The sequence below is a fragment of the Puma concolor genome, chromosome C2, assembly GCF_028749965.1.
Source record: "Puma concolor isolate L17-30 chromosome C2, mPumCon1.1.hap2, whole genome shotgun sequence".
NCBI classification, from domain to species: Eukaryota; Metazoa; Chordata; class Mammalia; order Carnivora; family Felidae; genus Puma; species Puma concolor.
In genome coordinates, this window is record NC_141675.1 from 99,660,131 (window position 1) to 99,674,523 (window position 14,393).

General features: G+C 38.0%; 1 protein-coding gene across 3 annotated transcripts in view; it reads right to left on the reverse strand.

The window, feature by feature from the left end:
- The window catches only part of GRAMD1C (GRAM domain containing 1C), a 104,055-nt gene that overhangs the window by 60,836 nt on the left and 28,826 nt on the right, over positions 1–14,393 (reverse strand). For all 3 annotated transcript variants that reach the window (XM_025913385.2, XM_086675384.1, XM_086675386.1), the window contains exons 4-6: positions 14,013–14,116; positions 13,327–13,422; positions 170–250 (exon numbers count right to left, since the gene is read on the reverse strand). In XM_025913385.2, coding sequence (XP_025769170.1) covers positions 170–250; positions 13,327–13,422; positions 14,013–14,116 — 281 coding nt within the window. The remainder of the gene's footprint in view (positions 1–169; positions 251–13,326; positions 13,423–14,012; positions 14,117–14,393) is intronic.

Sequence of the window (14,393 nt, forward strand, 5' to 3'; positions counted from 1 at the left end):
CATAACTATGGATTCTATTTTGCTTCGAGTTTCTTCTTGGAATTTCAATAGTCTAGTCAAAATTAACTCCAAAAACATAAAAAGGTACTTTCAACTCACAAACACTGTTGAGGTACACATTGGGATGTTGCCATTATAATAAGTACCTGCCTCTGGTATGAACACTTACCTTGTCTAATAGTACATTCTGCCACAACCTAAAGATACTGAGGTAACTTCTGTCTCTGGCACCAAAAGATGTAAAGAAAAACTGCAAAGAAAAACAGAACAATGATTTTAGTGTCATAAAAAAAAGTGGGAAGGAGTGTCATGAGGATCTGTTGGCACTTGCTATGGTGAAAGCAAACTAATATGACACCATTACCTACTTTATATTTATAAAAATGTTTTTAATGATTATTTTTGAAAGAGAGAGAGAGAGAGAGCGTGGGAGCAGGGAAGGGGCAGAGAGAGGGGGAGACACAGAATTCAAAGCAGGCTCCAGGCTCTGAGCTGTCAGCACAGAGCCCAATGTAGGGCTTGAACGCATGATCCATGAGATAATGACCTGAGCCAAGTTGGATGCTTAATCGACTGAGCCACCAACGTGCCCCTATATATTACTTTTGTTTCACTCTTTGCTAAAAGAGAAGAAAAACAGGTAACTGGTACATGAACGAGGTATCTTTAAAAATTGTATCTTACAGGAAGTACAATTTTATCAATATATACTCAGGAAAGGAGCTTGAAATAGGTAGATATTTATGTACATGTAATTTAACTATTAAAATAAAATTTTTTTTTACATTTATTTATTTATTTTGAGAGAGACGACACATCGTACAAGCAGGGGAGGGACGGGGCGGGGGGGGGGAGAGAGAGAGAGAGAGAGAGAGAGAGAGAGAGAGAGAGAGAATCCCAAGCAGCCTCCGCACCACCACCATGGAGGCTGATGTGGGGCTCAAACCCACAACCAGTGAGATCATGACCAGAGCTGAGATCAAGAGGCAGATACCTAATCAACTGAGCCACCCAGGTGCCCTATTTTAAAGATCTTAATTTCAAATAATATCATCTTTCATAGTCTTCTGAAAAATCCAGAAATAGTTAACTTCTACTAATTATATATATAACACTCCCATGTTAAAACTTAACTTTGCTTTGAATGCTATAGAAAAAAAAAAAGCATGTTTCAATCTATAATTCTATGTTTGGTTTTAGCTCTATCTCTTCCTCTGCATTTAATTGATTTTGCAAAGTCACGTTTTGAAATAGGCTTTTATGAGAAAATCTGACAAGTGACAGCACTAACGACAGTCTCTCAGTGTATCATCTCTTCCGACCCCATAGTTAGTGACTTTTCATGACTGAGTGGTTATTTTTAGGGATGAGAAAGCTCAGTTGTTGTTTGATTTGTTAAATAACATGTCAAACAAATAATGTTTTGGGTGTTTATACTTTTCATAGAAAGATTTTTAAGTGCTATTTTCTAGTTAGTAAATTGAAATGTTGCTATATATATACTCCATAAAGGAAAACTTTTCATAACAAGCATATATCTAGATTTTCCAAATACGATTACATACATAATATGTAACTTAACGATGACTACTTACTATCCTCTATCTCATTTTCTTAGACCCAAATCATTTTTTTTTGTATTTTTTGTATTGTAATAATCTTGCAACCTTTTTGTTCAGGTATATAGATAAGAAAAACCTCCTCATCTCTCTTTCGCCACTGTCTTATGATTACTAATTCCCACATCTTAAACTAAATAACTTGTAATCTACTTTATCCACTCATGCATACAATCTATCACTTAGTTCCTTGGGTCACTTTTCTTTTCCTTAGTTTCCTCATCTGCAAAATGGGAATAACTACAGTAGCAAACTTTTGTAAAAATTAAATGAGAAAATATATGTAAAGAACTTAACACAGTGTCTTAGAACAAATATATTCAGCAAATGCCAGTTGTTATTAAAATTAAAATGCTTGACCCTGAAATTTCACCAAATATGTGAGGAAAAGTCATACATGAGCTCTAGAAGGCATGGTCAGGCTGTTCACTGCAGCACTGGTGGGTAATAACAAAATATTGGAAATGAACTAACATTAGAACAAGGAAACCATGGTAAATTCATTCTATGAAATACTACACAGCACATGTATAAACAGAAATAGTTCTATCTGTATGTGCTAACCTGTAACTCCAAAAACTGTTAAGCTCTTTTTAAGAAAGGAAAACTGAAAAACAACATGTATAAGATAGAATTTGCTTTTAAAAACAAAGCAGAGGAGGAGCCAAGATGGCAGAACAGCATGGAAATTTTTTCTGCATCTCGCGTCCATGATATACAGCAAGATCAACACTAAACTATCCTCCAAACCTAAAAAACTGATATGAGGATTAACACAACAATCTGCACAACCTGAACCACAGAACTCAGCAGGTACACAGCATGGAGAGGTAAACTGGGGAAGAGAGAAGCTGCAGAGGGCAGGGATGAGTTTTTGCTTGCAGAGAGAGGACAGAGATGGGAGGAGAGTATGGAAAAAGCACCCCCCGCCAAAAGCAGCTGGAGAGAAAGTGGAAACATGGAAACAGCCTCAGGGATTGAACTATAAAGGGTGAAAGAGGAGGGTTTAAATTGCATTAAGACTCTATAAACAGGGGGAGCACAGAGTCTGAAACTCCACAGCTCAATACCTGGTGGTGCTCTGGTGGGAAAGGCAAATCTCCAGGAGCAGAGTGGACTGCAGGAGATCCTCAGGTCACACAGGGGGAAGTGGTTCCACTACTCGAAGGACATTTGGTAGAGGCTGTGCAGCCACCCAGTCCCAGCAGACCCCAGGGAATGACCACATTCACTGGTGCTAGAACAAGGTCGTTAAGGGTGAAGCCTGGTGCCAGACATGTGTTGTGATTTTCCACAATCCCTAAAATGCTGCTGCTACACGACTGCGTGAACTTTTTCTGGGGCGGATTGGCACCCAGCAGCAGTCAATGGGCATCAGCAGCAGCATGGACCTGCGAACATTCCTGGATGTGGCTGACACCCGGCCATTTCTCAGTGAGACCCTCTCCCAGAGGATCTGAGAGGGTCAAAGCTGCAGTCTCTCAGAAGTGAGGGGTCGGGGAACAGAGCCACATCTGAGATAAAACTCAGGAGGGAGGTGCCTCCTGGCAACCTGATGGCTTGGACACAGACAGTGTAAAAGCAGGAAGTGGACAGAAGCCGGGGACAAAAGACAGGTGCACAATTACTGGTCGGGGAGAGCACATAGTTCCGATACTAGAGACTGGGTAGCTGGGTGACACCATTTTCACCCCTCCTGCGCATGTGCATACACACCTACAAGCGCCGCAACAATCCACCACCAGTAAGCTAAGTGGTGCCATCTAGTGGAGAACGGAGCCATTACACTAAGCCCAGACCAACTGGGCCAACCTCGCTTTTTAGGATCACCACAAATCTCTCCGCCTGCTTAGTTTATGGACTATAAAGTACTTCATACTTTGACTTCTAGGAGAAAACATGTAATTTCAATCGTATTTCAGTCTGTTTGCTGCTCCATCTATTCAATTGTCTTTTTTTCTTTCTTTTTCATTTCTTTTCTTTTTCTTGAATACAGAAAGAGAAAAAATTTTTATTTTCAATTTTTATTAAAATATTATTTTTTCTACTATATTTTTTACTTTTTTGTAAATTTTTCAAATTCTATTTTACTTCCATCATTTCATTTTGTTCTATTTCACTGTATTCATTTTCTCAAATTTTCAAACGTTTTCCTTTTTTTGTTTTTCTTTTTTTAATTTTTTTTACTTTTTATCTTTTTTCCCCTTTTTCTATAATCTATCAAACTCCTTTCAATTACCAGACAAGACACACCAGTATCTAGCATCATTTATTTGATTTGTGTGTTTATGTTGCTTTTAATGTTTCCATTTTATTTTTTTTTTACCTTATTAATTCATTTTGTTCCTTCAAAATGACGAAACAAAGGCATTTGCCCCAAAAGAGCAGGAAGAAACAACAGCCAAGGACTTAATCAACAGAGATACAAGCAAGATGTCTGAAGCAGAATTCAGAATCACGATACTAAGAATACTAGCTGGGGTCAAAAATAGATTATAATCCCTTTCTGTGGAGATAAGAGAAGTAAAAGCTAGTCAGAATAAAATAAAAATGTTATAATTGAGCTGCAATCTCAAATGGATGCCACGGCAGCAATGATGGATGAGGCAGAGCAGTGAATCAGTGATATAGAGGACAAATGTATGGAGAATAATGAAGCAGAAAAAAAGAGGGAGACTAAGGTAAAAGAGCACAATTTAAGAATTAGATAAATCAGTGACTCACTAAAAAGGAACAATGTCAGAATCACAGGGGGTCCCAGAAGATGAAGAGAGAGAAAAAGGAGTAGAGGGTTAGGTGAGCAAATCATAGCAGAAGATTATTCTAACCTGGGGAAAGACACAGACATCAAAATCCAGGAAGCACAGAGGACCCCCGTAAGATTCAACAAAACCAACCATCAACAAGGCATATCATAGTCAAATTCACAAAATACTCAGGCAAGGAAAGAATCATGAAAGCAGCAAGGGAAAAAAAGTCCTTAATCTACAAGGGAAGACAGATCAGGTTTGCAGCAGACCTATCCACAGACACTTGGCAGGCCAGAAAGGAGTGGCAGGATATCTTCAATGTGCTGAATTGGAAAAATATGCAGTCAAGAATTCTTTATCCAGCAAGGCTGTCATTCAAAATAGAAGGAGAGATTAAAAGTTTCCCAGACAAACAAAAATTAAAGGAGTTCGTGACCACTAAACCAGCCGTGCAAGAAATTTTAAGGGGGACTCTCTGAGGAGAGAAAAGACAGAAAAAAAAATACCAAAAGCAACGAAGACTAGAAAGGACCAGAGAACACCACCAGAAACTCCCAACTCTACAAGAAACATAATGGCAATAAATTCATATTTTTCAATATTCACTCGAAACATCAATGGACTAAATGCTCCAATCAAAAGACATAGGGTAATGGAATGGATAAGAAAACAAGATCTATCTATATGCTGTTTACTAGAGACCCACTTTAGACCTAAAGATACCTTCAGATTGAAAATAAGGGGATGGAGAACCATCTATCGTGCTAATGTCGCCAAAAGAAAGCCAGAGTAGCCATACTTATATCAGACAATCTACACTTTAAAACAAAGACTGTAACATGAGATGAAGAAGGGCATTATATCATAATTAAGGGGTCTATCCACCAAGAAGACTTAACAATTGTAAACATTTATGCTCCAAATATTAAGCACCCAAATATATACGTCAATTAATCACAAACACAAAGAAACTCACTGATAATAATACCATAATAGTAGGAGACTTCAACACCCCACTTACAACAATGGACAGATCATCTAAACAGAAAATCAACAAGGAAACAATGGCTTTGAATGACACACTGGACCAGATGGACTTAACAGATATATTCAGAAAATTTCATCCTAAAGCAGCAGAATACACATCCTTCTCCAGTCCACATAGAACATTCTCCAGGATAGATCACACACTGGGACACAAATCAGCCCTCAACAAATACAAAAAGATCGAGATCATATCATGCATATTTTAAGACCACAATGCTATGAAATTTGAAATAAACCACAAGAAAAAATGTGGAAAGATAAGAAATACTTGGAGACTACAGAACATCCTACTAAAGAATGAAAGGGCTAGGGGCGCCTGGGTGGCTCAGTCGGTTAAGCGTCCAACTTCGGCTCAGGTCATGATCTCACGGTCCATGAGTTCGAGCCCCGCGTCGGGCTCTGTGCTGACAGCTCAGAGCCTGGAGCCTATTTCCAATTCTGTGTCTCCCTCTCTCTCTGACCCTCCCCTGTTCATACTCTGTCTCTCTCTGTCTCACAAATAAATAAACGTTAAAAAAAAAAAAAGAATGAAAGGGCTAGCCAAGAAGTTAAAGACAAAATTAAAAAGTACATGGAAGCCAATGAAAATGAGAACACCACGGCCCAAAACCAAAGGTGATCATAAGAGGGAAGTATACAGCAATTCAGGCCTTCGTAAAGAAGGAAGATAGGTCTCAGATACACAATCTAACCTTACACCTTAAAGAGCTAGAAAAAGAACAGCAAATAAAACCCAAAACCAGCAGAAGACAGAAAATAATAAAGATTAGAGCAGAAATCAATGCTATTAAAACCAAAAACAAGCAAATGAAAAAACAAACAAAACAAAACAGTAGAACAGATCAATGAAACCAAAAGCTGGTTCTTTGAAAGAGTTAACAAACTTGACAAACCCCCAGCCAGTTTGATCAAACAGAAAACGGAAAGGACCCAAATAAATAAAATCAAGAATGAAAGAGTAGAGATCACAACCAACACAGCAGAAATAAAACAAGAGAATATTATGAGCAATTACATGCCAATAAAATGGGCAATCTGGAAGAAATGGACAAATTCCTAGAAACATATAAACTACCAAAACTGAAACAGGAAGAAATAGAAAATTTGAACAGACCCATAACCAGTAAAGAAATTGAGTTAGTAATCAAACTCTGCCAAAAAACAAGAGTCCAGAGCCAGATGGCTTTCCAGGGGAATTCTACCAAACATTTAAGGAAGAGTTAATGCCTATTCTCTTGAAGCTGTTCAAAAAAATATAAATGGAAGGAAAACCTCCAAACTCTTTCTATGAAGCCAGAATTACCTTGATTCCAAAAACCAGACAGAGACCCCACTAAGAAGAACTACAGACCAATTTCCCTGATGAACAGATGCAAAAATCCTCAACAAAATATTAGCCAACTGGATCCAACAATACATTAAGAAAATTATTCATCATGACCAAGTGGGATTTACATCTGGGATGCAGGGCTGGTTCAATATCCACAAAACAAACAATGTGATTCATCATATCAATAAAAGGAAGGACAAGAACCATATAATCCTCTCAATAGATGCAGAGAAAGCATTTGACAAAATACAACATCCTTTCTTGATAAAAACCCTTATGAAAGTAGGGATAGAAGGATCATACCTTGAGATCATAAGTGCCATATATGTAAGACCCAACACTAATATCATCCTCAATGGGGAAAAACTGAGAGCTTTCCCCCTAAGGTCAGGAATAAGACAGGGATGTCCACTCTCACCACTGTTATTCAACATAGTATTGGAAGTCTTAGCCTCAGCAATCAGACAACACAAAAAAATAAAAGGCATCCAAATCAGCCAGGAGGAGGTCAAACTTTCACTCTTCACAGATAACATGATACTCTATATGGAAAACCCTAAAGATTCCACCAAAAAACTGCTAGAACTGATCCATGAATTCAGCAAAGTTGCAGGATATAAAATCAATGCACAGAAAGTGGTTGCATTCTTATACACCAATAATGAAGCAACAGAAAGAGGAATCAAGGAATCGATCCCATTTATAATTGCACCAAAAAACATAAAATACCTGGGAGTAAATCAAACCAAAGAGGTGAAAAATCGATACACTGAAAACTATAGAAAGCTTATGAAAGAAATTGAAGAAGACACAAAAAAAAATGGAAAAACATTCCATGCTCCTGGATAGAAAAAACATATATTGTTAAAATGTCAATACTATCCAAAGCAATCTATATATCCAACGCAATCCCTATCAAAATAATACCAGCATTCTTCACAGAGCTAGAACAAACAATCCTAAAATTTGTATGGAACCAGAAAAGACCCCGAATAGCCAAAGCAATCTTGAAAAAGAAAACCAAAGCAGGAAGCATCACAATCCCAAACTTCAAGCTGTATTACAAAGCAGTAATCATCAAGACAGTATGATTCTGGCACAAAAACAGACACTCAGATCAATGGAACAGAATAGAGAGAACCCAGAAATGGACCCACAAACGTATGGTCAACTAATCTTTGACAAAGCAGGAAAGAATATCCAATGGAATAAGGACAGTCTCTTCAGCAAGCGGTGCTGGGAAAACTGGACAGTGACAGGCAGAAAAATGAACCTGGACCACTTTCTTACACCATACACAAAAATAAACTCAAAATGGATGAAAGACCTAAATGTAAGACAGGAAGCCTTCAAAACTCTCCAGAAGAAAGCAGGCAAAAACCTCTTTGACCTTGGCCACAGCAACTTCTTACTCAACAAGTCTCCAGAGGCAAGGGAAACAAAAGCAAAAATGAACTACTGGGACCTCATCAAAATAAAAAGTTTCTGCACAGCAAAGGAAACAATCAGCAAAACTAAAAGGCAACTGATGGAAAGGGAGAAGATATTTGCAAATGACCTATCAGATAAAGGGTTAGTATCCAAAATCTATAAAGAACTTATCAAACTCAACACCCAAAAACCAAATAATCCAGTGAAGAAATGGGCAAAAGACATGAATACACACTTCTCCAAAGAAGACAACCAGATGGCCAACTGACACATAAAAAAATGCTTAACATCACTCATCATCAGGGAAATACAAATCAAAGCCACAATGAGATACCACCTGACACCTGTCAGAATGGCTAACATTAACAACTCAGGCAACAACAGATGTTGGCAAGGATGCGGAGAAAGAGGATCTCTTTTGCACTGCTGGTGGGAATGCAAACTGGTGCAGTCACTCTGGAAAACAGCATGGCGGTTCCTCAAAAAATTAAAAGTAGAACTACCCTATGACCCAGCAATTGCACTACTAGGTATTTATCCAAGGGATACAGGTATGCTGTTTAGAAGGGGCACATGCACCCCAATGTTTATAGCAGCACTATCGACAATAGCCAAAGTATGGAAAGAGCCCAAATATCCATTGATGGATGAATGGATAAAGAAGATGTGGTATGTATATATACATATATATACACACACACACACACACACACACACACACACACACACACATATATATATACACAATGGAGTATTATTCGGCAATCAAAAATAATGAAATCTTGCCATTCACAACTACGTGGATGGAACTATTATGGGTATTATGCTAAGTGAATAAATATATAGGGTATTATGCTATGTGAAATTAATCAGTCAGAGAAGGACAAATATTATATGACTTCACTCATAGGAGGACTTTAAGAACCAAAACAGATGAACATAAGGGAAGGGAAGCAAAAAAAATATGAAGACAGGGAAGGGGACAACAACATAAGAGACTCTTAAATATGGAGAACAAACAGAGGGTTACTGGAGGGGTTGTGGGAAATCATTGCACCACATACTAACTAACTTGGATGTAAATTTAAAAAATAAATTTAAAAAATTAAAAAAAAAGCAAAACTATATGTGTGTATGTATATACATACATACAACTATATGTTTATATATACATACACAAAGGAAGAAAGTCTAAAAAGATACATACCAAACTGGTAACAGTGTCTGCCTCTAAAAAAACATAAATAAATGGAATTGGGGGTTATGGCATGGACCAAGATGCTAGTTTAAAAACTGTTTAACGATGATTTTGTTAGGGAATGCAATGTATTCATGTATTAATTATAAAATTAAGACTATGCTTATTTTAGCTCTTCTTCTCTTCCTCAACAGCTCAGTCCTAAAGCTATTGAAGGAGGCATCCACACTGGAGGGGAGCGGAGGGAGAAAAGAGCTGCAGTAGCCCAAAACAATGTCAAAACCCGAAAAGAATGAGGAAGTTGTCCACATAGAAGGGTTGCCTTACATGGAGTATCAGAGACCAAGCAGGTAAGAAGGGCCTCCATATATGAGGGTGATCTGGAGCATGGTTTCAGAACAAGAACACGGTGAGGGGCCCAAGTCAGAGCCCATCAAGGGTGACCATGAAAAGAGGTAGACTGGTGTGGGTGGCAGAGCCCAAGCATGGCAGAGTGTGACCATGAACAGGAGCAGCCTACAAAAGCATGTCAGAGCTGGAGCAGGTGAGGGTGACACAGCGTGATAGAGTCCATGAGGGTGGTTTTGTGCTGGGGAGTCAGAGCCTGAAGAGGTGAGGGTGGCAACCACACACAGTGACAGACTGGCACAGGATATCAGAGCACAAGCAGGGAATGGAGGGCATCCCTTTAGAGGGTTGACCTGGCATAGGGTAAAGTGAGTCCCGGGAAGGTGCTTGGCATAGGATGTCAGACCAAGCAGAGTGAGGAGTGCTTTCACATGGTGAGAGCACCTGTGTCGTGATGGGATGGGCAGCAACTGGACTGGAAAGTGTCAGAAACCAAGTCAGGTAAAAGGGCATCCATGTGGGGAAGGAGTGGCAAAGAAATGAAGTTTGATTACATAGAGGTCAACTGATAAAGTAAGTAAATATATTGAGGATAATGGGAGCCTGGCTTCTCAGTCAGCGAAGAGAGTTACAAATATCAAAGGGAGGAAACAAAACTGAACTTTGTAGTGTTGGACAGGAATTAGAGATTTCAGAGTGAATTCTTGGTTTATGACAGATAAGTAGAAAGACACTGATGTACAAATGGCTATATATGTGTGTATATTATGTGTATGGGTGTGTAATTATATATACATTACATATACCCTTATTCTTACTATTTAAAGGGCTCAGGAATATGACACCCCAATAGCAATGAATACACTGGCTTCTAAATATCAGTCTTCCCTTAGAAGAAATCACAACTGGGGCCTGGGGGGCTCAGTCAGTTAAGTGTCCTACTCTTGATTTCAGCTTGAGTCATGATCTCGTGGTTTGGGCCCCACACTGGGCTCTGAACTGACAGCATGGAGCCTGCTTGGGATTCTCTCTCTCTCTCTCTCTCTCTCTCTCTCTGCCCCTCCCCCACTCATGTGCATGTGCACACTCTCACTCTCTCTCTCCCAAAAATAAATAAACATTAAAAAAATATAAGAATGAGAACTTTTTGGAGAAGTGACTGATTCCAGGGCTGAGGCAGAGAAAGCCTGGAACACCTTATGTCAAAAAGCAAGGAAATGCTCAAACAATACTAAGAATAGTCAGAAGGTCACCAGAGCCACCTTAAGGGCCTGCAACTGTCCAAATCTGGGACAATTTGAGCATCAAAATAAATAATGCTAGTAATGGATTAGAACTCACTGAATAAAACAAGAAACTATGAGGACATGCTGATATAAGTAAATGAATGAATAAATTTAAAGTTTGATGAAGAATTGTGTATTTATATAGTTTCAGAGTAGCTTGCCACCAAATATTATTACAAAGGAAAACAGACTACAGTAAAGTCTGGCAGATTAACCATCTTAATCAAGTGATCCAAGTGAATATCGCCAATAATGGTAGAAGCTGAAGTCATGGGCCATCTGATAGGATGCAGTGTAAAGAACAGAGTATCACTTTCATGTCACTTTCTGTCAACATTGCATAACCTACGTTTAGTTACAAGGAAATATTAAACAAACACAATTGAGGGATAACTTAAAAAATAACACCTGTAATCTTTAAAAGTATCAAGGGCACAAAAGTCAAAAAAGACTAAGAGACTATTTCAGAATAAGGAAATTAAAGAGCATGACAACTAAAAGTAATTATGTATTTCTAAACTGCATCTAATTGCTATAAAGGATGTTATTAGAATATCTGGGGGAACTGAAGAAGGTCTGAGGATTGAACAATGGTAATGGTCAATGGTAATTTCTTGATTTTGATGGTCAGCTTGCGCTTATGCAGGAGAATCTCTTTGTTGGAAATACATGCTAGGATATTTGGTTTGCTATCTGGAGTAATGAGGTTTCAGAGTAACAACTTACTCTCAAATAGTTCCAAGGGGATAAGTTCTTTGTACTGTACTGGGGAGTATTCTAGAAGGATAAGATTATTTAAAAATAGGGGCACCTGGGTGGCTCAGTCACTTAAGCATCTGGCTCTTGATTTTGGCTCAGGTCCATGATCTCATTCATGAGTTCAAGACTCAATTTGGGCTCTGCACTGATGCCAAGGAGCCTACTTGGTATTCTCACTCTCTCCAACTCTCTCCGCCCCTCCCTTGCTCACACTCTCTCTCTTTCAAAATAAATAAATAAACTTTAAAAAATAAAAAATAATAAGTAAATAAAAATAAAATTTAAAGTGCATTGGAAAGAAACTGTAAGATTTAAAAGTATCATTACAATGATTCAGTGTCATGATAGTGTTTCTCTCCCCTGCTTCTCTTTCCTCTCTCTTTTTCCTTTCATTGCCTCCCTTCGTTCCTTCTGTGGTTCCTTCCTTTTCCTTCCCTTTCATTCCCTTCTTTTCCCTTTTCCCTACTTTCCTTCTTTTCCTTCCTTATCTCTTTTGCTTTCTCAGCATTATGCTTTTTTTAAAAAATATATGAAATTTATTGTCAAATTGGTTTCCATACAACACCCAGTGCTCATCCCAAAAGGTGCCCTCCTCAATACCCATCACCCACCCTCCCCTCCCTCCCACCCCCCATCAGCCCTCAGTTTGTTCTCAGTTTTTAAGAGTCTCTTATGCTTTGGCTCTCTCCCACTCTAACCTCTTTTTTTTTTCTTCCCCTCCCCCATGGGTTCCTGTTAAGTTTCTCAGGATCCACACAAGAGTGAACACATATGTTATCTGTCTTTCTCTGTATGGCTTATTTCACTTAGCATAACACTCTCCAGTTCCATCCACATTGCTACAAAGGGCCATATTTCATTCTTTCTCATTGCCACGTAGTACTCCATTGTGTATACAAACCACAATTTCTTTATCCATTTATCAGTTGATGGACATTTAGGCTCTTTCCATAATTTGGCTATTGTTGAAAGTAGCATTATGCTTCTAATGTCACACACAGAGCCCTAATCAATTTTCCAGGTGGGTACAGAAAGATTCTTCATATATCCCCACTACAAAATGGCAGATATTGTAGGCAGGATCATAAAAACAATGGCAGTTAAAGATAACTGCTACCCTAACTGCCATCCTAAAAAAAATAGTATAATGATTACGTGTTTACTTGTATGCTACCCAAATCTCTCTGTTCACCAGAACCATTTGTTTTTATTAGTTGCTACTGTGCAGGTATTATTGACTACACAATATCATGCAATTATTAGGGCATTTAGAAATAATGATGTTTTGGTAATGTTTACCCTACCTACCTCTTATAAAGAAGAAATGAAAAATATGGGAGAAAGTTCTCTGTGAACTATAAAGCACAAAAATTGTTAGCAGTCATTTAATTATCAGTGAGTACTTAACTACACAGAAATTTAGTATTAAATACAATATATCTCTATTACAAATTCCTAACTCCAAGAAGAATTGCCTACATCACCAACACTGATGAATCAGTATGATGCAGATTTTCTCCACGTTATGTAATAAGGCAAAGGTAGAAAAGTTTTTCACCTTTTCACTTTCTGTAACAATCTGGATAGCATTTGGGATGAGTCGAGCAGTTTTCTCCTTGGTCATGAAGGTTATGTTCTTTAATGCAATACAAATCTAAACACGTGAAAGAATGAAAAATTATTAAATGAATTTTTCTGAAACATATGCAGCACAAAATACGAAGTATGGAATCAATCTAATCCGGAATATTCCGTTGAAAAACCTGAAGGAGTTAATAACCACATGCTTGCATTCTCTGAGAAAAATAGGGTAAGCAGTCAGACGTTCTCCCCCAGCAGTAATTTCCTCCTCAGCTCTTATCTCTAACTTTAGGACAGAGTGTGAAAAGACATGTGGGTGTTCGTGTTCCACATTAACACATACACACACAAACAAAATTCAGACAGTCTGTCACATCAGACATGATTTTGGCAGTCAAATGGATGTATGTTCAAGCTTTTTTCAACCTGAAATCTCTTTCTCCAACTGTATTAAATATGTACAAATGGAGCTTGATGTATTAAGAAAATAGATTACACACTTCTACGATATATAAATATATCACGCGCATATAAAAGTACAGATATACAAATATATATAAATTTACTTCGGAATCTAAAGTACATTGTTTTTAGGAGGACTATATATATATTTCTATCTATGCAATTATTTGTATCAACAAGTCAAATCAAAATACATCTTACTGTAGTTTCCCATCTGAAGATGTTGCTATAGAAACACAGCCAGTTTTCTGAAAGATAGAGACGTCCCTGAAGCAAAATGTCCCTCTGAAGAGCACAAGCATAATCTAGATACACAAGGATAAGGAACAGCTTATTCACAAAAATCTGGCAACTTTATAACCTTATATTACTTTAACACATGAAAAGTCATCACTCTTTGTTCAATTGTTTGTTCGTTTATTCACTCACTCATTCAGATACTTTGGGCATCATACACCAGCTATTTTGCTGGAAACCAGGATTACCAAAAATGTACCTTGCCCACATGGAACACAGTCTATAAGAGAAGGTATACAATGAAAGAATTACAAAAGGAAGTATAATGATCAAAGTGTAGAGAAA